Source organism: Manihot esculenta, chromosome 7 (assembly GCF_001659605.2).
Source record: "Manihot esculenta cultivar AM560-2 chromosome 7, M.esculenta_v8, whole genome shotgun sequence".
NCBI lineage: Eukaryota > Viridiplantae > Streptophyta > Magnoliopsida > Malpighiales > Euphorbiaceae > Manihot > Manihot esculenta.
This window is the reverse complement of record NC_035167.2, coordinates 15,599,028-15,626,607: the sequence shown is the minus strand read 5'-3', so window position 1 is coordinate 15,626,607 and position 27,580 is coordinate 15,599,028. Positions and strand designations below refer to the sequence as shown.

General features: G+C 31.2%; 3 protein-coding genes and 1 long non-coding RNA gene across 37 annotated transcripts in view; 3 read left to right on the top strand and 1 right to left on the bottom strand.

The window, feature by feature from the left end:
* Window positions 1-3,721, top strand: part of LOC122724082 (protein SWEETIE-like) — a 29,766-nt gene extending 26,045 nt beyond the window's left edge. For 23 of the 31 annotated variants that reach the window (XR_006351340.1, XR_006351358.1, XR_006351354.1 and 20 more), the window contains 4 exons: window positions 64-2,264; window positions 2,353-2,697; window positions 2,770-2,866; window positions 2,988-3,721. The gene's annotated coding sequence lies outside the window, so the exon portion shown is untranslated. The remainder of the gene's footprint in view (window positions 1-63; window positions 2,265-2,352; window positions 2,698-2,769; window positions 2,867-2,987) is intronic. The other 8 variants (XR_006351346.1, XR_006351351.1, XR_006351343.1 and 5 more) reach the window with 8 other exon arrangements.
* Window positions 802-24,684, bottom strand: LOC122724084. Its single transcript, XR_006351359.1, has 2 exons — window positions 24,555-24,684; window positions 802-944 (listed from the first exon to the last, which is right to left on the bottom strand). It is a non-coding gene; the product is annotated as an uncharacterized LOC122724084 (long non-coding RNA).
* LOC122724081 (protein SWEETIE-like) lies at window positions 10,688-21,133 on the top strand. 4 transcript variants are annotated; one of them, XR_006351326.1, is made up of 5 exons: window positions 10,688-11,221; window positions 12,675-12,807; window positions 12,885-12,991; window positions 20,873-20,940; window positions 21,064-21,133. XR_006351326.1 is itself a non-coding variant. In XM_043958611.1 (5 exons), the coding sequence occupies exons 1-5, from the start codon at window positions 11,151-11,153 to the stop codon at window positions 20,874-20,876; spliced, it is 378 nt and encodes a 125-aa protein (XP_043814546.1). In that variant the 5' UTR covers window positions 10,688-11,150; the 3' UTR covers window positions 20,877-20,940. The 4 variants fall into 4 exon arrangements, 3 of the variants coding, with proteins under 3 accessions (XP_043814546.1, XP_043814547.1, XP_043814548.1); XM_043958611.1 differs by lacking the exon at window positions 21,064-21,133 and adding an exon at window positions 20,611-20,673; XM_043958612.1 differs by lacking the exons at window positions 20,873-20,940; window positions 21,064-21,133 and adding an exon at window positions 20,643-20,678.
* LOC122724079 (glycogen synthase-like) lies at window positions 22,262-27,332 on the top strand. The gene is made up of 7 exons (XM_043958609.1): window positions 22,262-22,649; window positions 22,825-22,963; window positions 23,981-24,086; window positions 24,172-25,874; window positions 25,963-26,308; window positions 26,381-26,477; window positions 26,599-27,332. The coding sequence occupies exons 1-4, from the start codon at window positions 22,624-22,626 to the stop codon at window positions 24,642-24,644; spliced, it is 744 nt and encodes a 247-aa protein (XP_043814544.1). The 5' UTR covers window positions 22,262-22,623; the 3' UTR covers window positions 24,645-25,874; window positions 25,963-26,308; window positions 26,381-26,477; window positions 26,599-27,332.
* Window positions 27,333-27,580: the final 248 nt, after the last annotated feature.

Sequence of the window (27,580 nt, the reverse complement as noted above, 5' to 3'; positions counted from 1 at the left end):
CTAAATTTTTTTTCCACAATTTATTTAAGCTATTCATCTTGATTGTGAGTTTCAATCACGCAGGTCTTCCTGTTTACTTTATTGAGCCTCAACACCCTGACAAGTTCTTTTGGAGAGGGCAGTTTTACGGAGAACATGATGATTTCTATCGTTTTTCGTTTTTCAGCCGTGCTGCACTTGAATTGCTTCTTCAAGCTGGCAAAAAACCAGACATAATTCATTGCCATGACTAATTTAAAATTTGCTTCTGCCTTAATTTTCTTACAGTGCATGATCATACATTTTACAACTACGGAAAACTATATGAATGGGTCATTTGATTCTCTGTTTGGAGTTTTCTTGAATATTTGTTATTTTCTTTGTGAATGTGCATCCAATCCTAGAAGTCTTTCATATTTTATTGAATACGTGGGCTGCATAACAAGAATGGTGCCACAGAAAGGTGTACACCTTATTAGACATGCAATATACCGTACCCTAGAGTTGGGAGGACAATTTCTACTACTTGGCTCAAGCCCAGTTGCACATGTATTTCTCTTTATGCTACTGAAAAATATGCAATGCTCTGTATTTTGCATATAATGTTGTCTATAAGATTTTGAGAACAAACACACACAAGCGCGCACGCGAATATATGCATTTGGAGAATGCATTCCCATGGTTGCTTCCTCCTAAAGCATCCAATCACTATTTCAAGGTGCTTTTAGATGCTTAACTGGAAAACAGAAAAAGCATCTCTCAATTGACTGCCTTACTTGGAGAATCTAAGACAGTATTTTGCAAAAAGAATAAAAAGTCTTGATCACTATGCGTAATGGAAGTAACATGCTTGCTATGTGGACAAACAAATACATATGCAGATAGTTGAATTTATGAAATCTACATGTGATTTCGTGAATGCACACCTTTGGAAATGAGCACTGGTTTTCATTTACTAAACTATTCTTTTCCTACTCCTCTGTCAGTTCCAAGCTTACTCCTCTGGACAGATACTTTTAGTTTACTTGTTCATTTCTTTTGTAGAGGGAATTTGAGGTATCGCAAATCACTTTCAGAATCATGAGCACATTCGGCTGATATTGAAGATGATTAACCTCTTTCTCATTCCATTTATGCAGCATCTGACATGTTCTGTCATCCCATCTATCTTTGAGCCTTGTGGCCTTACACAGGTAAAGCTATCAATCTTGCCTATGCAAATTTTCTAGAATGGCAAATAACCGAGTATTCACTCCTAGTCCAATGATATCTGGTGGATTTGAGAGTGATATCTTTATAGATCTCACTTTGAATCAGTGACCTAGTGAACATAAATTAATATTTTAGGATAATTCTTGGGGCTTGAGGACTCCGGGGGACTTAACATAAGATTTTATTCATAACATATGTGACGAGCTTTTTGCATATTCAACAACTTTCCTGAAATTATTTACAAGTATCATGATTCATCAACTCATTATTTTTTCTCTCCCCTAGTGTCTTTGATGTTGATGATGAGACAATTCCTCTTCAGTTTCGAAATGGATATACATTCTTGAATCCTGATGAGCAGGCAATTGACTAGAGCTGGTTACTTGATTTTTATCTTAATTAGGTTGCTATACCTAAGCTTTGAGCTAATAGAACTTACTAGTATCACCGGTCAATCAAAAGATGAGCCTGCAGGCTGCATGATCTACAATACAACTACAATTATAATCTCGACTGTTCTGATGGTTCAAAATGTTCCTCTGTTTTGCGATTTTGTCAGATTTGTATTTAACATGCTATTCTTGACTGTTATTCTGATGGATAAAACATTTGCAGGGATCGAATGGTGCTTTAGAACTTGCATTTAACCATTACAGGAACGATCCTGAGAACTATAGCGACGATTTGATTTCAACTACCTGTAATTGTTTCATTTTCATGGAATTTTCTGTGGGAAATTTATCCTTTCAGAGTAGAAGATGACAGTTCTTTTACAAGACAGTCGCAGAGAAGATGCACTTTTAGCATGCAAAAATTACATTATGCTTTGAATTAAATCACAACAATTTACATATCATCACAGCCCAATATAATCTGAAGTTCAAACATAAAAACTCTCCTTTTTTTTCTCATGTGGGTCATGGTACAAATTTCTGCAAGTGTGAGTAGACTAGGGATACCCAACTATAACTGGTGGTCTGAGGCTTGGTCTCTTTTGTGGGTCGTGGTACAAATTTCTCCAATGTCCTACCTGCAGCTACAAGGCTTTCGTCCTTTTCCAAGCCATTGGAAAGGTATACAATCACTGTACCATTTCCTCATTTGATGTTTAAAAGTTAGTGAACGGATTCCAATTCATTTGATGAAATTGTTTTTTGCAAGGCACTTTCTACTGAAGGCAGGGCCATGCAGAACGTAGGATTGACAGGCTTGACGTTTTGGTCGCCAAATGTTAAACATTTTTCGTGATCCCAGATGGGGAAGAGGCTAAGAGGCCCCTGGTTAGAAGTCCATTTATTATTTTTCTTTTGTGTGCTTTTGAATTGTGATAATTCAGGTAACAAAGCAAGACATGGAAGATACATTTCAACCTCCATTTAGAAGTTGTGTTCTTGATGGTAATGTTGCCAGTGTAATGTGTTCCTACAATCAGGTCAATGGTAAGCCAACATGTGCTGATCCAAATCTTCTTTCTGGGGTCATTCGAGGCGAATGGAAATTGAATGGGTATATATTCATTCGCCGAATTTTGAGTTTCATAGTTGATCATCTGGTTTGAATTCGGCTCGGTTTTTGCAGATACATAGTTTCTGACTGTGATTCAGTATATGAGTTCTTCAATGGACAACACTATACCAAAACACCAGAAGAAGCTGCAGCTACACAATATTGGCAGGTAATGCTTGAAATGCTAATTACTTGTTAAAGTTGATTATCAGGTTGCTTGTTAATTGCATTTTTTCCTTAAAAGAGGCGTAGTATTTATAATGAAATTGCAATTTTTTTTAATTTGATAGGTCTGGATCTCAATTGCTGGTGATTCTTAGGCCAGCACACTGAAGTCTTGGTCCCACTATGATGAGTCGAATATTGACAAGGCTGTCTCAAATAATTTTGCTACTATGATGAGACTTGGTTTTTTTTTATGGTGATCCTACCAAGCAAATCTATGGAAATCTTGGTCCAAAACATGGTATCCACTATCATAAGTACCAATGACAAACATGAACATGAGAGCAGATCCTTTGACGGGCTATCCAGGCAGAACCTATAGATTTCATACTGGAGAAACTGTTTATTCATCCAAGAGCTCCAAGCATAGCCCATCTGCAGTGAATCACTTCAAGCTCACGGTTCTTGACAAAAGTTTCTGAGTCAGCACAGAGACCAACAATATCCCATCCATAGTCACCTGGGAACTCACTAGTCAAGTAAGACGGAAGCTCACTGGAGAATGGACATGGCCATTGCCCATGAGCTTAGGGGCAAATGAGAAGAGCTTCACCGCCTTGCTAGTGGAAGTGGTGGGTGGAAAAGACAAGGGGTCCAATGGGTATTAATAGATAGTTGGTGATGGATTTCCTTATCTCAGTGAAATCTACGTTCATGATTCCATAAGAGCGGTATTTAAATCTGTCACTTCATTGGAAGATGTAGATTTTATTTGTTTGTTCTTTTTATCCGATATGATATTTTTTGGACCGCTAAATTCTTATATTTATTTATTGTTCATATGGACGTTTCATATTTAGATTGATCGATCCATACTTTGATAAATTTTCACACTAAAAAAAATTCTTTTTAATTCTTTTTATCAGTGTATGTAAATACTATCGGAAAGTATTAGAATGAATGAAAAGACCCCTTATTAAAAAGTAATAAATTATATAACCTCTAAAATATAGTAAATTTTACCTCTTAAATGTTATTTTTTTATTTAAATTATAAATTTTTATTTTATTAATAATATATTTTTTATTAGATTACCATTATTTAATTTTAAATTTAAATAATTTACATCTCACAATACTTTATTAGATCAAAGTACAACTTATAACATGTGGGTTCAGATTTTTGACAACACACCTTACCTACCTTACCTGCTTTTGGTGATCTAACACAAAGTTTGATACTCTTAAATTTGTATGCGAATATATACACATACAATTTCATATTTACTAATTATATATTTAAAAATCGTAATTATAATTTTAAACATTATTTTAAACTATTATATATGAATCATTCGTGTAGACTATAATTGGTAAATCAAAAAATATCGTATGATAATAAAAATTATTAGCTTTCATTAGTTGTGCACAAAAGTTATTGAGATTTCATGCGGTGATTGATCTCATGTAAATGATAATTAACATGCAGAAATTGATGAACAATCTTGCAGGAAAAAAAAAATGAAGATACTCAAACTTTTGACTTCTCCATAAAAACTCCCATGGATAGACCTTTTCTTACGGGTCCACTAGTTCCGTACAATTTTTTTATCGATGATATATATGATACTAATTGTAACTTTTGATCCAAATAACTGAGTAATCTAAATAAATTCACATATTTAAAAATCTTTTAAAATGGATTTGAAATAAAATTATTTTATAAAATTATTTAAAGTTCACACTTAAAATTATAAGATTAGTACATTTATCACTCTTGATATTCCGAGGACATGCCATATTTCGAAATCCAAAAACAATTGTTAGTTTTATAATAATTCACTAATCCAAAACTTATTAAAATTTAGTTCAGGTAGTTCAGGTAGTGTTGATGGGTGCCGTTGAAAGTTACATATTTACCAGTGGACCACTCGGTGAGATTACAAACCCAATCTACTCAGGTGAAAGATTTGACCCATTGGGTTTGGCTGATGACCCAAAAGCATTTACTGAGCTCAAGAATAGCAGATTGGCTATGTTCTCCATGTTCGAGTTCTTTAGATGACTAATAAAATTTTTATATATTGACTAAAATAAATATTTTATGAAATTATAATATTTTCTCTTTTTGAAAGTGAAATAGTATGGAAATCTTGGGTTTTTATATTCTAATTGCCTCTAGTTAGATGACTAATAAAATTAAGATTTTTCCTAAATTAATTTAAAAAAATTTAAAGTAAAATAAAATTATAAATAGATAGTGTACATATATTTAGCCCATTACTACTTGAGGCCAAATAAGGAATTAAATATGAGCATGAGTGGTTGGTAGTGGGTACAAGTACAAAATAATGAAAGGAAATTCTTATTTGGGTGGCAATTTAAGATACATTCGCAAAATCATAAAAAATAAAATGGTGGGTTAAATTTATTCATATTAGGTTTATTTGATAAAAAAAATTAAATATTTATTACTTTTTTATATTCTAATATTAAAATTTCAGACAATAAAATCAATCTTTTTCATATTTATCTCAATTTTAACTATTTATTTGAATTAATTTTGATAAAAATATTTTTAATCCACTTGTTATGCATTATTCCTTAGAAGGTGTATTAAATAAAAAAAATTTGAAACATTTATATTAATTTATATTTATATTTTAAATTTTTATAATAAAATTAATTTTTTTTATTTTGTCTTAATTTTAATAAAAAAATAAATTAAATATAAAAAGTTATTAAAAAATTATAATATAATCCCTAAAATTTTGTTTACTAATAAAATAATCTTTAAAATGCATATTTTTATTTCAATACTATTTTTTTATTAATTTCATTATTTACTTCTGATTTTTATTCTTATAGAAATATTGTAGTTTAATAAAAATTTGAAATATAAAAAAAATTATAATATAAAATATATAATATTTTATTTATTTAATATTATTGATATGATATATAAATTCTAATTAATTGAACAAAACATATATTATGATTTTTCTAATTAATTGAACGACTCTAATTAATTGAACAAAACATATACACAAATTTCATATTTTAAAATTTTCTAATCAAACGCCTCGTAATATTTTGGATGCACTAAACTGATACGAGGAAATGTGCTTTTAAAATTATTTGGAATGTACATGGAGTGCTATAAAGTCTCAAAATCAAGCTTAATAGAGCATGTAAAGAAGTAAGTCATAATTCTAGATCCTTAAAAAAAATAAGAATCATGTATTCTAACTTAATTACAAGTACTTAATACGGTTTGAACCGTACCATAGACTTTCATAGGAAACATACTTGCTAGCAGTTTTCCTCATGAAGACATGGCCATTGACCATGAGCTTAGGGGCAAAGGGGAGAGCTCACCGCCTTTTCAGTGAGCGAAGGGGAGGAGAGGGCCATAGTTAATCTACTGGTATATGAGTTGTGTAGTGGAAGCGGTGGGTGAAAAAGGGAAGAGGGTTCCAATGGGTATTAATACAGGGTTGGAGATGGATTTTCTAATCTTGGTGGAATCTAAGTTCAGGATTTCTTAAGAGTTTCTTCTTATTGTGGGGTATCTAAAACTGTCATTTTATTAGAAGCTGTAGGTTTTGTTTGTTTATTCTTATTCATCCTACTTGGCACCCTTTAGACCACCAAGTTTTAGATCTATTTATTGCCCAATAACGAATCCGGGCATTTAATGTTTAGATTGATCGACAGATATTTTGATAAATTTTCACATTAAGGAAAAAAATGATTCCTTTTATCGGTGCATAGAGATATAATAAATCTTTTTGAAAGATGTGATGTGAACATGGATTGGAAAGTACTAAAATGAATGAAAAGGCCCCTTATAATATTTCACTAATCCACAACTTATTAAAATTTAGTTCAGGTAGTTTTGATGGGTGCCGTTGAGGGTTACATATTTACCGGTGGACCACTCGGTGAGATTAGAAACCCAATCTACTCAGGTGAAAGATTTGACCCATTGGATTTGACTGATGACCCAGAAGCATTTGCTGAGCTCAAAAATAGCATATTGGCTATGTTCTCCATGTTCGGGTTCTTTGTTCATGCCATTGTAACATGAAAGCATTCTGTTAACAACAACGTCTAGGCTTATACCATAAATTTCATCCCTGGAAAGTGAAGAAAAATCTTGAAATACAAGAGCTCAAGAATTTGCTGAGCTCAAGAATAACATATTGGCTATGTTCTCCATGTTCGGGTTCTTTGTTCATGCCATTGTAACATGAAAGCATTCTGTTAACAACAACGTCTCGGCTTATACCATAAATTTCATCCCTGGAAAGTGAAGAAAAATCTTGAAATACAAGAGCTCAAGAATTTGCTGAGCTCAAGAATAGCATATTGGCTATGTTCTCCATGTTCGGGTTCTTTGTTCATGCCATTGTAACATGAAAGCATTCTGTTAACAACGACGTCTCGGCTTATACCATAAATTTCATCCCTGGAAAGTGAAGAAAAATCTTGAAATACAAGAGCCGGTTCTTGGAGTATTGAAACGAAAAATCATATTATAATGTTAAAAATTGTACCATACCAAACTTAATTTACAGCTCTAGTTTGATTTTAATTATTCACTAAAAATTATTTTAGAACCGTGCTGTACTAAAACTGATTCTACATATATTATTTTTCTATAATTTTTAAATATCTTATATACTATAAATATAATTTTTTTTATTTATTTTTATACACTAATATCATAATTTGTGTGTATATCTATATTATACATAAAAGTGAGAAAAGGCGGAAAATAATTACTTTTGAGTCTTTAAATTATTTATAATAATATTTAATTATTTAAATAGTTGATAATTTTATTTTTTAAAATTTAATTTTTAAAATAGATGATAATTTTATACTTTATATTAATTTTAATTAATTAAGAAAAATTTTAAAAAGATATATAAGATATAATAACATTAAATTTTTTAAAATAAGGATATAAATTAAATGGTAATTTTATTATAGGTAGATTAGTATAAATTATTTAATATTATACTATAATATTATTATTATAAAATTAGATCACATAATAAAATTAATATAAAAATAATTTTTTGAATATTTATAAAAGTATGAAGTTAAATATTTTTATAAATATATAGGGAAAAAGTTTATTTATTAATAATTAACTAAATAAATAAATAAATAATATTTGCAGTTTATACTTTTAATAATAGCATATTATTATTTTATCGTATAGGATATAATAATTATCATTAAATTTAATTAAAATTATTGTATAAATAAAATTATAAATTTAATAGAACACCTCTTTATATTATTTTTAATTAATATTATATATTTTTTTAAATATTTTTATAATTTTATATATTAAAATTTTCTTAAAAACTAATCAATTTGAGATTCATTTTTTAACTTCTAGTCTCTCATTTCTATTATATCGTTTTAATCAAACGTTATTAATTAAAACTTTTATTTATTTATAATAATTAAGTAAATGCTTTTATTTTTATTTATTTTTACTGTTTATTTAATATGAAGTTAAATTTAATTAGTGGGAATTAAAAATTCTAATGAAATAAAAAATTTAAAATATAAATTTTCTATTATTTAATATTTTAATCTAATTATATTTTAAAATTTATTATGTATAAATAATAAATTAAAAATTGGTTGAGTTAATTTTAAAATTTTAATATATAATTTTATAATTTTAATATATTATTATAGAATAAAATTATTGAAAGAGGAAAATAATAAGATTTTTTAAATTATCTAAGTCGGAGTAGGATAATAATATTTTTGCCTTGGCTAATAATTAAAAAAAATAAAAAATTAAATTTTGGATTGATTAGATTAATGTCTTTTTTAAATTTAAATTGTATTATTAAGTAGTATTTATTTTTTTAAATTAATTTAAATTAAACTAATCATTATATATGCAATTAATTAAATTTTATTGAAATATAATTTAAAAAAAATTTTAATGATATTATATAGTGTACGTAAGTACATATTTTATTTTATTGTAAAAGAAAATTATATTAATTAAGTAATTTTTTAATATATTAAAATCGTTAATAATGCCTTTTGATTTTTTATTTGTTTATAATAGGTTTTAATTACTTTATAGTTACTAATAATATTATTTAAAATTTAATTTATTAAAATAAATTATAATTTTATTATTTAAATTAATTTTATAGTTAATGAAATAAATTTGAAAGAATATATAAGAATATAACAAGAATACAATTTTTAAACAAAGGTAATATTAGATAATAATTTTATTATTTAAATTAATCTTACTAAGAAAATCTAAAAGAAATACTTAAATAAATTGAAATACAACTAGATTAATTTTTAAAATAAGAATTATTAAAATAATATGTTTAAATATTAAAATAATTTTAAAAATCAACTTAATTTTAAATATAATTATTTTAATATTTTTAAAAATTAATTATATATATATATATATATATATATATATATATATATATATATATATTGACAATTATAAAGAATTAATAAATTTAATAACATTATATTATGAGATAATAAGTTATTGTTTATATTATTAAATATTAACTGAAATTTCAAAGTGAATAATAATTTTTATTATTTTAGTTAATTTAAAGTTAGTAGTAAATATTTTAATTTTTAGAATATACATAAATATTAAAAAATAAATTCTAATTTTGGTAATATTATATTATGGAAATCTTGGTTTTTATATCTTTATTGAAAGAATTCAAATAATTCCTTTATTTTTAGATTTTTGTTAATTTAGTATTTAAATTTTTTTATTCTTGAAAGTGAAATATTTTTAATTGCCTCTAGTTAGATGACTAATAAAATTAATTTTTTTTTAAAATTAAATGAGAAATTAAAAATACTTATTTCAATGGCCCGTAAATATTGAAATAAAAATTACATATTTTTATTTCAATATTATTTTTTTATTAATTTCATTATTTATTTTGATTTTTATTTTTATAGAAATATTATAGTTTAATAAAAATTTAAAATATAAAAAAATTATAATATAAAATATATAATATTTTATTTATTTCATCAATTATTTATATATTTTTAATATATAAAAATTATATTTTATATTAATAATATTAAATAAAATATTATATATCGTGTTATATAAAGGTATCCTTTATAATTTTTATATAAATTTATATACAATCGTATTTTTTATAAAATATTTAATATTTTTATTTTAATTTATTAGTTGATCATACAAAAAATTATATATATAATTTATACTGATATCATCTTTTTATATTTATTAATTATAATATTTCATATTATTATAAATTTTAATATATATTAATAAATTATTTAAACTTATAAAATAAATATAAATATTATAAAATTGCTTATAAAATTTATTTATTTTATATAATAAAAATACATATTAAAAGTAATTTTTATTTAATTAATAATCAGTTTTCTAATTTATATTTATAATTAATTATTAATTTATATATACTTTAATTATAAATAAATTATATAATATATATTTTTAATTGCCATTTTAACAACAATAGATGAAAATAATTTAATAAAAGCTTAACTATCCGCTGGTTATTAATTATTTGCTATATTTAACGTTTAATAAAATAAATTTTAAGATTAAATTATTAATTCACAGCTAGTAGAAAAATCGAAAATAATAGTGATTTATATTAAAATTATATAAAATTAATAGAATTACATAAATACCCCTAATTTTTTAAAATAAAAACCACTGGGCCAGCGGATCCGGCCCGTGTTGTTTGGCAGTTTTAAGTCGTCCACAGTTATTATGGGAGTAGTATTGCAACTCAAAATGAATTCAAATCCTCTCAAGGTTTTTGTCTTTCTTCCCTTCTGCCATCTTCATTTTATTTTTCACCTTTCTCTCTTGAATTTCTCATTTCTTCTATTTTCTTCCCTTCTGCCATCTTCATTTTGTCTTCCTCCCCTTTAATTTCTTCCTAATTAGTAATTAATTATTTGTTTTCCTCCTTGCTTAAACAATCTTTCCCGTTGACTTGCCCATTTCACCCCACTATCCGTTCCGTTTCCGTTGGTATAGGCCACTTCTTATCAGCAAAGAAAGAAAGACAAACCCAAGGACGTAAACCGGCTGCCATCTTTCCCGGTTGACTTGCCCATTTCACCCCCACTATCCGTTCCGTTGGTATACGCCAACAATTGTACAGAAGCCATGTTTCCGACTTCTTATCAGCAAAGAAAGAAAGACAAACCCAAGGACGTAAAGACTGCGTTGAGGATATGAAATCTTGGCTTTTATATCTTCTGTTGAAGGATCGGAAATCTTGGCCTTTATATCCTCTGCTATTCAAGTAATTCCTTTGTTTTTAGATTTTTGTTAATTTAGCATTTAAATCTTTCTCTTCCTGAAAGTGAAATTTTATGGAAATCTTCGTTTTTATATCTTTTGTTGAAAGAATTCAAGTAATTCCTTTGTTTGTAGAATTCTTTTAATTTAGCATTTAAATCTTTCTCTTTTTGAAAGTGAAATATTATGGAAATCTTGACTTTTATATCCTCTGTTGAAAGAATTCAAGTAATTCCTTTGTTTTTCGATTTCTGTTAATTTAGCATTTAAATCTTTCTCTTTCTGAAAGTGAAATTTTATGGAAGTGTAGACTTTAGCCCCTGTACCATTTTTATTTTTTAATAAATCTTGGGTCAGTGAATCAGTGAATCCTTTATAATAGTGTCAATCTTTTATAATTGATTTCGTTTCTCTATATGCCACATATATTGTTTCCTTTTGGTGCTTGATATTCTATGGTGATCAAATATAGTTAGTTCAATTACCAAAAAGATTTAGTATAATGCAGACTTTGGTCTTCCCTTTTCCCACTTGTGCTAATTGTGAGAATTAAGAAACTCCTTCTCATCCCCGTATATGTCTGCTTCTTGCTCAAAATTTAGGACTTGAAAGAATGTTGCATGTTGCTTAAGTCCAACCAAGAAAGGCATAAACTCTTTGGGCATTGCTTGGGCCAAGTTATGTAAAGATGGCTACATAGCAAGTAAATGATAAGCACGAAAGCATCTTTACTTTATATCAATAAACTAGCTTTTCTATTTTGCATTTTATATTCGGGCTGAGGCTAATGCTCAATAATATATTAAAGCACTTCTTAGAGATTGTGTTTGTGTCGTATTGTTAGTTGTTCTTTTCATTTATGTATAGTTTCTTCTGTTACTTGCTTTGGAGCAGTTGTTACTATGTTTGTTTACTCAGTACTTGTTATTTCTCTGTGGTTCTGGAGTTGTTTCTACATCTTGGTTATCAATAAAGCATTTTGGTCAATTATTTTTCTGAATTCTGATACTCTAATCCTTTCTCTATAGAGGACAATAATGTATTTCTTACAAAACTATAGAATTTTTAAAACCTAATTTTAGTGTCTGAAGGATCAAAAAAAAAAAAAAAGCCATGCATGCACCCAAAATTTACCAGGTTAAAGGAAACTCGTAGTTCCCTTCCTAAATATTGACTAATATATTGCAAATGTTGATATTTGAACCATATCTTAATTCTCACATGATAAAATAAATTTCTATGTACAACTAAATTAGGATTCTTTGAGACCGGAATCAAATATTTCGGTCAAAACATTGGTTGTTCTGCAAATTTCTATAGAACAGTATTTCATGAGAATAATATTCAGCCCTTTGGTTGTTGACCGCATATTTGTATGGCTATGGTACTCTTGACTTGTATTTTTGTCTCATATACGGGTTGTTTTGGAAACCTATATGATCCTGTTTTGTACTCAGATTGCCTAGGTCAGCACTTGAAGTTGCAAAGAAAATGCTAACAAAACCTAGTCGCAACCCTGTGGCTGCAACAGTTGAAAAAGAAGCTGGATGGCTACTTCTATCCTCTCTATTATCTTCTATGCCAAAGGAGGTATACAATTATTATTAGATTCACCAGTTGATGTAGACAGTACGTGTATGTTATGCTGCTATTCTTGTTACTTGTAGGAGCTTCAAGACCAGGTTTTTGATATTCTCTCATTATGGGCTCCCCTCTTTGGTGGAAATCCAGAACAAGAAATTAAGCAAATTGGGGATTTGACACCAAGCATTTGGTAAGCAAATATCTACAACTATAGTTGTTCTGTATTTCCTTTGTTTGCTTTAGATTAGGATTACCAAAGGTGAGTCGGTCATCTTGGATGAGGTAAATTGATATGGTAATGTTTCTCAAGTTTCTGGGCAAGGCAAGTTAATTAAAGCACCTTTAGTGCTTTGGTAACTGCCAGATGAAGGGTGCCAGGTACTTGCATCAAGTTGCCTTAGGTATGAAGCTATGTTCAGGCCTAGGCTTTTGTAAGTTGGCTAAGAATGTTATTTGACATTCAACCTGTGTTAGAAGATAGAGGTGATAGTCTAAAGTCGTGATCGCGATAATCTATTCAAAACTACAAACGTTTGTATTGTAAGCTGCAGGTTACATTATGGACATTGGAGCATTGAGTGGAAATTGTGTGCATGACTTTTAAGAATCTGCTAGGATATAGTAGATGCCTTATATCTGATGCAGTTGTACCATGACAAGTTTCTAACTGCTATGAATCGACTTGAAATAAAAGTTTATATCCTTTAGAATAAAATACTAGAGATATTAGCAATAAGGTATAGAAAAATTCTATGAGAGCGACAATGTACTCAAAAAACATAATTGTTTTTGTGTTGTTTATCATTAAAAAGAGGAATTTTATAAATATTATGATATAAGAGAAATGAAAAAAAGGAGAGGTATGAGTAGGTGAAATAGGCTAGAACATGTTAGCGACCAATCTTCTTGTTCACTTTTTATTGTGATGATTGTTTGATGTCGAAACATAGTCTTAACCTTCGAGAGAAATAAATTTGAATTATCATAATAACAGATTCAAGAGTTTTAAAGAAAGTTTAATTATCTAAACATTATGTAAGAGGGGATTGAAGATACAAGGAAAATACGCACATAAAATAGGTGATAGTTATGAGATGGTAGGTGTGATTAAGGGGTTAATTGATCTCATTAATAACATATTAGTTACTCTAGCTAGGAAAAAAATACGGAAGATTGTAGAGTCTATCAAACTTTTAAGAACATGACATAAATAGTGTATGAATTCCTAATGTACTTTTTGATAAATATTTCGATTCATCACTTGGAAGTGGATAGAATTTCCTTTAAGATTATATTGAAGGTCTATGTTGGAAAACCGAATTAATCACTGCAATAGTTTATTCTTTTTTCCTTTTCAGAAGTAAGATTATATTTGATAAGATTAGATAAATTATTTTGGCGGAAGTGATATTATTTGAGATAATATTGTTGTTTATTGGAAGTTTAGTTTTTATCTATATTGGTGATATAGTTAGATTTTAAACACTTTAATCGGTACAAGTAATTATTATTGATAGGTTATATTGATATCTGTTTATATATAAATATGTGTATATATATATATATATATATGTTTTGAATATTTGTATTTAGTTTCTTAATTGGATTGTGCAAAGTTAGCTATGAAAATATAATTATTTATGTTTCCTTAGTTATTTCCTGGATTCTAGATATAACCCTTATTCCTCCAATAGATTATTCAATAAATGAATAAGATTATTTTTGTATAGCATAGTGTGATATTGTGGTTGATTATTAGCAAGAATAAATTATGTTAGTATAAACTTTATGTTATTATCCATTGTTAAGAGCTACGTGGACCTGATCCTCTATTGGAGGTACGTAGGCAGCCTTCGGGTGCGGTCGAAATATAATATATGTTAAGACTTTAATTAGCAAATAGTATCGATGTAAATTCAAGCCATATTAACAGATTTTCATGTTGAATAAATTACTTATTGGAAATTTAATAAGTTTAATATGACTAAAATAATTAACATACAAATAATTATATTTATAAGATTATAGAAAAAAAAGCCACAAAAGAAATCACTGAATTAGCTAAGATATAGGAGAACAATTTTGATAAAGAGACCATGAGTGAATTAGACCCTTAATATTGCCAAAACTTGACTATAACTTAGGATAGAAGCATACAGAAGTACCTAAAATGAATAACTTGGAAAGCTTGTCAAAGGAACGAAAATTGGCATGCGAATAGGTGCAATTTGTGATATAAAACAACAATTGAAAGGCAGTGTTACCGTCTAGATATAAAACGTTAGTTGGCATTTGAAAGGCAGTGTCGTAGTTCAGTTATAAGGCATAAAGGAAGTGTTGCACCTATCCCAAATCCTCATTCACTAGCAGACTAAATGAAATTGTTTCTTGAAAAAATAAATAGTGGCATAAAAATCCAAAATTTTATTTCTTGGCACAATAAATTAGGATTTAAAAATATTTGGCGATTCTTTACAAATTTGAATTGAAAGTGGGGGAGCATCTGTCGGTAGCAGGCCATATTGTATTTTTATATTACTTGATGCTGGACTCTACGCTACACCTTGGATAACCAAGGCGAGGTATTAATCATTGGTTAATTAAGGTAAAATTCTTAAATGGTGTAGAAAAACCTAAAACGCTCTCATCGACGCCGTCGCTCGCTGCCGAATTTATTTTCCCGACTTCGTCCTTCTCACAAAAAGTTGGCCTTCTCGCTTCACCACCATTTTGGCCTCAGAAAAGGAGATATTGCCTTCGTGCTTTCTCCTAACTCTATTCACCTTTCGGTCCTTTCTTTCTATAACTTCTCTCTCGGTGTCGTTACCTCTCCTAAAAAATCAATTATCTTTAAACTTGAGATTCTCCACCAAATTCAGCTGTTGAAACCTGTACTTGTGTTCGTCACGTCGAATGCTGCTCGTACAATTCCTAATCTCAAAACAATCGTACTCGACTCTCCCGAGTTTGAATCGCTGATGATGAGTCTAGCTCACTGTGGAGAAATGGAAGGAGGGAAGGTTTACCAATTGGACCCTGGGACAATTCTCTATCCTCACGGACTACTGGTCGAGTTAATGGAGTGGTTTTGGCTCATCGAAATTTCGGATGCATGGTGGCCCTAAGTCATGCGGTTTACACGAGCTGGATGGCAGCTGCAACTTTCTTTTTTTTCGTTGCCTTATTTTCATGTCTATGGTTTATGTTATTCCGTGAGAGGTTTAACCATGGGAGTGGCGGTGGTGTGCATAGGTAGATTTGATATGAAGACAATGTTGATAGTAATTCAGGAGTGTAAGATAGACTGCACCGGTGGTGGTGCTGATAACTAAGGATCCTAGGTTGTTAGACGGCTAAGATTTTAGCTCTCTAGATGTTGCAGGTTGCAGCGTTGCTTCGCTTAGAAAAAGCGTAGTTGAACTGTTCCGTGAGCAATTTCGAAATTTCACTTTAGGTGAGGTTAGTTAAACAGCAAACTTGGATTTTTACCATTGACCGGTGGTTAATTTCTCATATTGGCTATTCAATGTGTAGCGTATGATCCACCAGTAAATAATAAAAAAATACAGATGGAACGTCACGTTAGCTACCGGCAAATGCTCCCCCACTTTCATTTCAAATTTGAATTGAATCGCTAAATGTTTTTAAATCCTAACTTATTGTACCAAGTAAAATCATTTTAATTAAAATGCAAAAATTCATAAAGGTTTAAATTTTTTATGGCATTGTCCAAAAATATATTAAATGTCATGAAATACATGATAATAGTTACTTGACAAAATGAGAGAAGCACCACGGTACTTCTCCATTTCGGTTAGTTAAGTAACCTTATAGGGGTGTTAGAGTTAGTGGTATCAGAGCTAACGTTTAGGCCTTTCTAGGTGTTAAGGAGAAGGAACAAGTATAAGCAAATGTGTATACCTTATAGGTTAAGGTCTTGATATAACTCTACTATAGGCTTTTGTAAGTTGGCTAAGAATGTTATTTGACATTCAACCTGTGTTAGAAGATAGAGGTGATAGTCTAAAGTCGTGATCGCGATAATCTATTCAAAGCTACAAACGTTTGTATTGTAAGCTGCAGATTACATTATGGACATTGGAGCATTGAGTGGAAATTGTGTGCATGACTTTTAAGAATCTGCTAGGATATAGTAGATGCCTTATATGTGATGCAGTTGTACCATGACAAGTTTCTAACTGCTATGAATCGACTTGAAATAAAAGTTTATATCCTTTTAGAATAAAATATTAGAGATATTAGCAATAAGGTATAGAAAAATTCTATGAGAGCGACAATGTACTCAAAAAACATAATTGTTTTTGTGTTGTTTATCATTAAAAAGAGGAATTTTATAAATATTATGATATAAGAGAAATGAAAAAAAGGAGAGGTATGAGTAGGTGAAATAGGCTAGAACATGTTAGTGACCAATCTTCTTGTTCACTTTTTACTGTGATGATTGTTTTATGTCGAAACATAGTCTTAACCTTCAGAGAAATAAATTTGAATTATCATAATAACAGATTCAAGAGTTTTAAAGAAAGTTTAATTATCTAAACATTATGTAAGAGGGGATTGAAGATACAAGGAAAATACGCACATAAAATAGGTGATAGTTATGAGATGGTAGGTGTGATTAAGGGGTTAATTGATCTCATTAATAACATATTAGTTACTCTAGCTAGGAAAAAAATACGGAAGATTGTAGAGTCTATCAAACTTTTAAGAACATGACATAAATAGTGTATGAATTCCTAATGTACTTTTTGATAAATATTTCGATTCATCACTTGGAAGTGGATAGAATTGCCTTTAAGATTATATTGAAGGTCTATGTTGGAAAACCGAATTAATCGCTGCAATAGTTTATTCTTTTTTCCTTTTCAGAAGTAAGATTATATTTGATAAGATTAGATAAATTATTTTGGCGGAAGTGATATTATTTGAGATAATATTGTTGTTTATTGGAAGTTTAGTTTTTATCTATATTGGTGATATAGTTAGATTTTAAACACTTTAATCGGTACAAGTAATTATTATTGATAGGTTATATTGATATCTGTTTATATATAAATATGTGTATATATATATATATATATATATATATGTTTTGAATATTTGTATTTAGTTTCTTAATTGGATTGTGCAAAGTTAGCTATGAAAATATAATTATTTATGTTTCCTTAGTTATTTCCTGGATTCTAGATATAACCCTTATTCCTCCAATAGATTATTCAATAAATGAATAAGATTATTTTTGTATAGCATAGTGTGATATTGTGGTTGATTATTAGCAAGAATAAATTATGTTAGTATAAACTTTATGTTATTATCCATTGTTAAGAGCTACGTGGACCTGATCCTCTATTGGAGGTACGTAGGCAGCCTTCGGGTGCGGTCGAAATATAATATATGTTAAGACTTTAATTAGCAAATAGTAGCGATGTAAATTCAAGCCATATTAACAGATTTTCATGTTGAATAAATTACTTATTTGAAATTTAATAAGTTTAATATATTTAAAATAATTAACATACAAATAATTATATTTATAAGATTATAGAAAAAAAAAAGCCACAAAAGAAATCACTGAATTAGCTAAGATATAGGAGAACAATTTTGATAAAGAGACCATGAGTGAATTAGACCCTTAATATTGCCAAAACTTGACTATAACTTAGGATAGAAGCATACAGAAGTACCTAAAATGAATAACTTGGAAAGCTTGTCAAAGGAACGAAAATTGGCATGCGAATAGGTGCAATTTGTGATATAAAACAACAATTGAAAGGCAGTGTCACCGTCTAGATATAAAACGTTAGTTGGCATTTGAAAGGCAATGTCGTAGTTCAGTTATAAGGCATAAAGGAAGTGTTGCACCTATCCCAAATCCTCATTCACTAGCAGACTAAATGAAATTGTTTCTTGAAAAAATAAAGAATAGTGTCATAAAAATCCAAAATTTTATTTCTTGGCACAATAAATTAGGATTTAAAAATATTTGGCGATTCTTTACAAATTTGAATTGAAAGTGGGGGAGCATCTGTCGGTAGCAGGCCATATTGTATTTTTATATTACTTGATGCTGGACTCTACGCTACACCTTGGATAACCAAGGCGAGGTATTAATCGTTGGTTAATTAAGGTAAAATTCTTAAATGGTGTAGAAAAACCTAAAACGCTCTCATCGACGCCGTCGCTCGCTGCCGAATTTATTTTCCCGACTTCGTCCTTCTCACAAAAAGTTGGCCTTCTCGCTTCACCACCATTTTGGCCTCAGAAAAGGAGATATTGCCTTCGTGCTTTCTCCTAGCTCTATTCACCTTTCGGTCCTTTATTTCTATATCTTCTCTCTCGGTGTCGTTACCTCTCCTAAAAAATCAATTATCTTTAAACTTGAGATTCTCCACCAAATTCAGCATTCGAAACCTGTACTTGTGTTCGTCACGTCGAATGCTGCTCATACAATTCCTAATCTCAAAACAATCGTACTCGACTCTCCCGAGTTTGAATCGCTGATGATGAGTCTAGCTCACTGTGGAGAAATGGAAGGAGTGAAGGTTTACCAATTGGACCCTGGGATAATTCTCTATCCTCACGGACTACTAGTCGAGTTAATGGAGTGGTTTTGGCTCATCGAAATTTCAGATGCATGGTGGCCCAAAGTCATGCGGTTTACACGAGCTGGATGGCAGGTCACCGACTTCGTCCTTCGCACAAAAAATTGGCCTCTCGCTTCACCACCATTTTGGCCTCAGAAAAGGAGATATTGCCTTCGTGCTTTCTCCTAACTCAATTCACCTTTCGATCCTTTATTTTTATATCTTCTCTCTCGGTGTCGTTACCTCTTTTAAACCTGTAATTGTGTTCGTCACGTTGAATGCTGCTCTTACAATTCCTAATCTCAAAAACAATCGTACTCGACTCTTCCGAGTTTACTGTGGCTAGCTATTTCTGTTACTTGAATGCATATCCATGTGGGAATAATTTCTTTAGAAGTTCCACACTGTTGATTTTTTAGAATCCCAACCATGTGGTTTACATCTGTTATGCTCAAGCTGCTTGTAGTTAGGCGTTGATACCGGCTATTAACAAATTACTATTGGTGCACATGGTGCTCTTTGTTGCAATTTTCCTTTTTTTTGAGTTGGAATTGTAAGAATCACTCATTTAATAGCATTATGTCCACCTTGACTTCATTGAAGTGTCAAATGCATCAGGCAATTGACTATTCTTATAGAAAAGTTAAGCCCTGTCGGTACCCACTCACACATCATAGTTTACTACTGAGCAATTATAATGCCATAATGCAACTGAACAATTGAGGATCCTAACTAATGAAAACTAAGTGTGGTCGTTCTCCTATAAAATGCTCTGGTTTACTAGAGATGTTAAAGCTACTGGCAATAAATATTGCCTAGAGGAGAATCTGGAAAATTAGCTCTTCTCTTCATAATCAGTGTCTCACTAAAAGGACATTACTGTACGGTGCATGGAAATGCATGCTACATCTAGAATTCCTAACCTGTTGGACCTTGATGGCCTAAAACTTAGTTTCTTTAGGGTGGGTGTTGTCCCTTAACTTAGTTTTTGCACTCTTGAGCATTACCTGCCTGGCAGTTATTCCTTTGTTGCTGATGCTAGCTGTTTGTGTTCCACCTACTGAAGTTGGTCCTTCAGGGTTTTATAGGTTTGGTGCTTTGAATTGCTCAAGTAGTCTAATTGATGATGTTAAATATGCATAGACTAATTTAATTACTTTGTAACTGATGTTTCTCTCCCTACAATTTCAAATCCCGATGCAAGTGCTGATCTTGCTGTGGTTTTAATGCAAGAAGGACTTGCACACATCTTACTTGTCGGTAAAAGGTAAGGTAATTCTTTGATTTTTTTTGGTTCAGTTGTTTAAAAATAAATAATCACATAAACATGAAGCAACAAAGCCTATAAGGAATGACTTCCACTCTACTTCATATCTTATTTTCTCGAATATTTTTTTTATTGTCATGTTGTAAACTGTTATCCTGGTGCCTTATGGTGCTGTGACTAATACACTACATCGTAACAGCTAATCGATCAAGGATAGAGACTTCAATTCCTCGAAAGCATGGCCCTGCCATTGCTGTTTATGAGTCGGTATGCTTCTTTTCTTCCAACACAGTGAATCCAAGTCATTTATATTTGAGTTGCTATTGGCTTGTCAATGTACTGGAGTTGTTATTACTGATGTGGCTTCTATGGTTCTGCCTCCTTTTGCATGGATTCTAAGGATTCATGAATTTATCAGAAGTGCTTTAAAACTCTATGTTTTACATTTCTTGTTCTCCTTGCTGCAGGCATTGAATAAGTTCTTTGAGCATGTTTTACAGGTGAGCATTTGATTTGTATTTTATGTTAGTATGCCTCTACCCTGCTTCTGAATTCACAATATGTTTCAGGCAAATTAAATACCTGAAGCACTTCTTCACCAGTTCTGATAGATTTTATCCAAGCATATTGATTTCAGTGTCATTCGTTGTGCGGTGATTGCAAGCCCTGGTTTCACTAAGGTTTGCAATAAATATGCCATTCTCCCCCCCCCCTGTTTTCATTCAACTTCCTCCTTGCTAATATGGCTTTGATCTCTTGTGAAATGATTTTTTTTCTGCAGCAATATATACAATAGTCGAGTGTTTTATTCTTCAGGATCAGTTTCATCGTCACTTATTGTTGGAGGCAGAGATGAGACAGCTGAGACCCATTATTGAGAACAAGTCACGCATAGTGCAAGCTCAGGATATAAGTATGTTTGTTATCTTTGCTTCCAGTGTTAATAGTGGTTAAAACAATGAATGAAACTTTGCAGGGTAGAGGTATCAAGCATAATGGCATACTGGAATATGATGTTTTGGGATAAATTTCTTGAGCATATATACTTTATGTTTATATGGTACTGGATTTTCTTGTTAACTTGGTTATGCGCCCTGAAGTTCTTTTCTTTTTCCTGTTCTCCCTTTTTTCTTTTAAAAAAATTATCTTCATCCATTTTCATCTTTTCGTCATTTGGAGTGGAGACGGTTTAGCTGTTTGTAACTGGAAGGAGGATTATCCTACTACTATATTAGGTCACAGCAGCTAGAACACAACATAACTTGTTTTGTCCTTCCTAAATTTAGTGAACATTAACCTTTGTTACACAGGCATTGCTTGAGGGAGGTTCTTGATGCCCCAAATGTTATGAACATGATTAAAAGACTGCAACACTCCCAATACGTTTCTTTACGAAAGCACGACAAAAACGTGGTCCTTTTCTATATTTGTTTTTTCTTTTCCCTTTATTTCTAATATCGTATTCATTCACATCGGTCTGCCTTCTTGGTTCTTGGCCGGCTTTTTGCAAGTGTATCGAGGACATTTCATCTGGGATTTCGATGGCAAAGTTTGATTTACCTTTAAGTTTCTCACTTTAATGGTGAAATTCAATTACTTTGTGAAATCTTGCCCATAAATTCTTCTGGGTTTGCTTCAAATTGCATTCTCCATCATTCATAACCTGTATTCCACCTCATTTTAGATATTGTTTGTGTTTTTGTAATTTTTGGCCTGAAGATCGATCTGGGTGTGCTTCAGAATCAGTAATATCATCATCCAGAATCTCAATTGCTTCTGCAAGTATGGTTTCTTTGACTGGTTCAATGTTATTTCCTGCTACTGCACCGCATGGCTCTACTGGGTCTGCTAGATTCTCTATTTGGAGTACGGACACAACCTCTTCGTTCTGCTATAATCAGAGAAAGGTTCTCTGCGCTTGTATGGCACCTCTGCGAAACATAGGCCGCGATGAATATCGAGCAACCAAATTCAATGTAATTCCCTTACGCTAAGTGTATTTGTCTAGTTTCTGTAGTTTAGATTGTTTTTAGTTTTTGCGGTGTCTTGTTTGATCGTTTGTTGTTCAGCGCTTTTCTTCTTTTATCTCCTTTTGCTCTATCGTTAACTTAATTTGCATCTGTTTCTTACTATGTTTTTCTTTTCTTTTAGGTGTGACCAGGATTCTTATAAATCAAAGCAATTAGGGACGGTATTGGAACCAGAGGATGATTCTGATGTTCTAATTGAAGGTAAAAATGTCTACAAGTCATTTGGGGATAAGGATGTACTGAGAGGTGTCAGCTTCAAGGTGACTTTTGTTAGAAATTGATGCGTGTTCTCTTTCTATCTAATGGTTCTTTCTATTATTAGCATATATTCTTACAACTATTATGCACAGCATATTAACTCTTGATCAACATTCTTGTGGTAAACGTCGTTCTCTGTTCTGTTCACAATTCAACTTCTGAGTGATATTGAGCTATTGTTTTACTGCTTCTGCTTGTGGTTTGCCTATTGCACCAAACAATGTAAAAGAAATTACGGTAACAACTGGTTTTTGTTGAGCTAAGGCCTTTCATGTGAGATTATAAAATTTGATTCAAAGTTGCATAATAAACTAACGACTCTTTTGAAGAATGAGCAAGGAATTAGGAACCAAGTATGGCTGTTAGATTACCTATGGAATTGTTGTTTAATGATTACAAGCTTCCCTGAATTGTCCGGTGGAGGGGAAGGTTTTTCTGTACTGGCCATGTTATTGTTTTGGTCTTGTACACAATCTTGAGTTGCATCCAGCTCTTTTTAGATGTTTGACTTGGTTTATGGGGTTTATAATGGGAAAAGGGAAAAGAAAATCTTATTTCCTTTGTTTCAATATTATTAGTCAATAATTCAACTAATGTGGTTAATTTGCATTCTTTTGCAAAAATTTGGGTTTACGGTAGAAATATCTTAGTGACCAAAATCTTCTTCTTCACATTTTTCAACTACGAGTTCTAATAACCAAATCACTCTTTTTTAAATTCCAGAACATCTTAATAGCCAAATCGATGACTATGAATAAGAAGGTGCTTACAATCTTCCACGCAAGTATTTAACATGAGAACCAACTATAGGATGTTAAATTTGATTAATTAAATATATAGAAATTATTTAAAATTTGCAAAATTTCATCTCAGATGGTTGTTCTGCTTGCATAATTCTGAATATTGGTAGAGTTCATGGAAAGTTAATTTCTTCTCCTTCCCCTTTTTTTTCTCTTGTTGTGTTCTCCTTGTCATATTTTTGTCACTAATATTAATTATGAATTATTTTTTGCTAAAAGGTTGGTGGCTTGGGAGATGTTGTGACCGGTCTTGGAAAAGCACTAAAAAAGAGAGGACACCTTGTGGAAATTATTCTGCCAAAATATGACTGCATGCAATATGATGGTATTGGCAATTTAAGGGTAGGCTAAATTTTTTTTCCACAATTTATTTAAGCTATTCATCTTGATTGTGAGTTTCAATCACGCAGGTCTTCCTGTTTACTTTATTGAGCCTCAACACCCTGACAAGTTCTTTTGGAGAGGGCAGTTTTACGGAGAACATGATGATTTCTATCGTTTTTCGTTTTTCAGCCGTGCTGCACTTGAATTGCTTCTTCAAGCTGGCAAAAAACCAGACATAATTGCCATGACTAATTTAAAATTTGCTTCTGCCTTAATTTTCTTACAGTGCATGATCATACATTTTACAACTACGGAAAACTATATGAATGGGTCATTTGATTCTCTGTTTGGAGTTTTCTTGAATATTTGTTATTTTCTTTGTGAATGTGCATCCAATCCTAGAAGTCTTTCATATTTTATTGAATACTTGGGCTGCATAACAAGAATGGTGCCACAGAAAGGTGTACACCTTTTCCTACTCCTCTGTCAGTTCCAAGCTTACTCCTCTGGACAGATACTTTTAGTTTACTTGTTCATTTCTTTTGTAGAGGGAATTTGAGGTATCGCAAATCACTTTCAGAATCATGAGCACATTCGGCTGATATTGAAGATGATTAACCTCTTTCTCATTCCATTTATGCAGCATCTGACATGTTCTGTCATCCCATCTATCTTTGAGCCTTGTGGCCTTACACAGGTAAAGCTATCAATCTTGCCTATGCAAATTTTCTAGAATGGCAAATAACCGAGTATTCACTCCTAGTCCAATGATATCTGGTGGATTTGAGAGTGATATCTTTATAGATCTCACTTTGAATCAGTGACCTAGTGAACATAAATTAATATTTTAGGATAATTCTTGGGGCTTGAGGACTCCGGGGGACTTAACATAAGATTTTATTCATAACATATGTGACGTGCTTTTTGCATATTCAACAACTTTCCTGAAATTATTTACAAGTATCATGATTCATCAACTCATTATTTTTTCTCTCCCCTAGTGTCTTTGATGTTGATGATGAGACAATTCCTCTTCAGTTTCGAAATGGATATACATTCTTGAATCCTGATGAGCAGGCAATTGACTAGAGCTGGTTACTTGATTTTTATCTTAATTAGGTTGCTATACCTAAGCTTTGAGCTAATAGAACTTACTAGTATCACCGGTCAATCAAAAGATGAGCCTGCAGGCTGCATGATCTACAATACAACTACAATTATAATCTCGACTGTTCTGATGGTTCAAAATGTTCCTCTGTTTTGCGATTTTGTCAGATTTGTATTTAACATGCTATTCTTGACTGTTATTCTGATGGATAAAACATTTGCAGGGATCGAATGGTGCTTTAGAACTTGCATTTAACCATTACAGGAACGATCCTGAGAACTATAGCGACGATTTGATTTCAACTACCTGTAATTGTTTCATTTTCATGGAATTTTCTGTGGGAAATTTATCCTTTCAGAGTAGAAGATGACAGTTCTTTTACAAGACAGTCGCAGAGAAGATGCACTTTTAGCATGCAAAAATTACATTATGCTTTGAATTAAATCACAACAATTTACATATCATCACAGCCCAATATAATCTGAAGTTCAAACATAAAAACTCTCCTTTTTTTTCTCATGTGGGTCATGGTACAAATTTCTGCAAGTGTGAGTAGACTAGGGATACCCAACTATAACTGGTGGTCTGAGGCTTGGTCTCTTTTGTGGGTCGTGGTACAAATTTCTCCAATGTCCTACCTGCAGCTACAAGGCTTTCGTCCTTTTCCAAGCCATTGGAAAGGTATACAATCACTGTACCATTTCCTCATTTGATGTTTAAAAGTTAGTGAACGGATTCCAATTCATTTGATGAAATTGTTTTTTGCAAGGCACTTTCTACTGAAGGCAAGGGCCATGCAGAACGTAGGATTGACAGGCTTGACGTTTTGGTCGCCAAATGTTAAACATTTTTCGTGATCCCAGATGGGGAAGAGGCTAAGAGGCCCCTGGTTAGAAGTCCATTTATTATTTTTCTTTTGTGTGCTTTTGAATTGTGATAATTCAGGTAACAAAGCAAGACATGGAAGATACATTTCAACCTCCATTTAGAAGTTGTGTTCTTGATGGTAATGTTGCCAGTGTAATGTGTTCCTACAATCAGGTCAATGGTAAGCCAACATGTGCTGATCCAAATCTTCTTTCTGGGGTCATTCGAGGCGAATGGAAATTGAATGGGTATATATTCATTCTCCGAATTTTGAGTTTCATAGTTGATCATCTGGTTTGAATTCGGCTCGGTTTTTGCAGATACATAGTTTCTGACTGTGATTCAGTATATGAGTTCTTCAATGGACAACACTATACCAAAACACCAGAAGAAGCTGCAGCTACACAATATTGGCAGGTAATGCTTGAAATGCTAATTACTTGTTAAAGTTGATTATCAGGTTGCTTGTTAATTGCATTTTTTCCTTAAAAGAGGCGTAGTATTTATAATGAAATTGCAATTTTTTTTAATTTGATAGGTATGGATCTCAATTGCTGGTGATTCTTAGGCCAGCACACTGAAGTCTTGGTCCCACTATGATGAGTCGAATATTGACAAGGCTGTCTCAAATAATTTTGCTACTATGATGAGACTTGGTTTTTTTTTATGGTGATCCTACCAAGCAAATCTATGGAAATCTTGGTCCAAAACATGGTATCCACTATCATAAGTACCAATGACAAACATGAACATGAGAGCAGATCCTTTGACGGGCTATCCAGGCAGAACCTATAGATTTCATACTGGAGAAACTGTTTATTCATCCAAGAGCTCCAAGCATAGCCCATCTGCAGTGAATCACTTCAAGCTCACGGTTCTTGACAAAAGTTTCTGAGTCAGCACAGAGACCAACAATATCCCATCCATAGTCACCTGGGAACTCACTAGTCAAGTAAGACGGAAGCTCACTGGAGAATGGACATGGCCATTGCCCATGAGCTTAGGGGCAAATGAGAAGAGCTTCACCGCCTTGCTAGTGGAAGTGGTGGGTGGAAAAGACAAGGGGTCCAATGGGTATTAATAGATAGTTGGTGATGGATTTCCTTATCTCAGTGAAATCTACGTTCATGATTCCATAAGAGCGGTATTTAAATCTGTCACTTCATTGGAAGATGTAGATTTTATTTGTTTGTTCTTTTTATCCGATATGATATTTTTTGGACCGCTAAATTCTTATATTTATTTATTGTTCATATGGACGTTTCATATTTAGATTGATCGATCCATACTTTGATAAATTTTCACACTAAAAAAAATTCTTTTTAATTCTTTTTATCAGTGTATGTAAATACTATCGGAAAGTATTAGAATGAATGAAAAGACCCCTTATTAAAAAGTAATAAATTATATAACCTCTAAAATATAGTAAATTTTACCTCTTAAATGTTATTTTTTTATTTAAATTATAAATTTTTATTTTATTAATAATATATTTTTTATTAGATTACCATTATTTAATT

What these genes read in the sequence shown, in the direction of transcription:
- LOC122724079 (XM_043958609.1), top strand. Translation starts at nt 22,624, where the DNA reads ATGAATATCGAGCAACCAAATTCAAT. An exon ending in ATCGAGCAACCAAATTCAAT is followed by an intron (nt 22,650 to 22,824) that starts GTAATTCCCTTA and finishes CTTTTCTTTTAG; the next exon opens with GTGTGACCAGGATTCTTATA. An exon ending in TGACTGCATGCAATATGATG is followed by an intron (nt 24,087 to 24,171) that starts GTATTGGCAATT and finishes TCAATCACGCAG; the next exon opens with GTCTTCCTGTTTACTTTATT.
- LOC122724081 (XM_043958611.1), top strand. Translation starts at nt 11,151, where the DNA reads ATGAAATCTTGGCTTTTATATCTTCTGTTGAAGGATCGGAAATCTTGG. An exon ending in TTATATCCTCTGCTATTCAA is followed by an intron (nt 11,222 to 12,674) that starts GTAATTCCTTTG and finishes TTTTGTACTCAG; the next exon opens with ATTGCCTAGGTCAGCACTTG. An exon ending in GATTTGACACCAAGCATTTG is followed by an intron (nt 12,992 to 20,610) that starts GTAAGCAAATAT and finishes TCCCGATGCAAG; the next exon opens with TGCTGATCTTGCTGTGGTTT.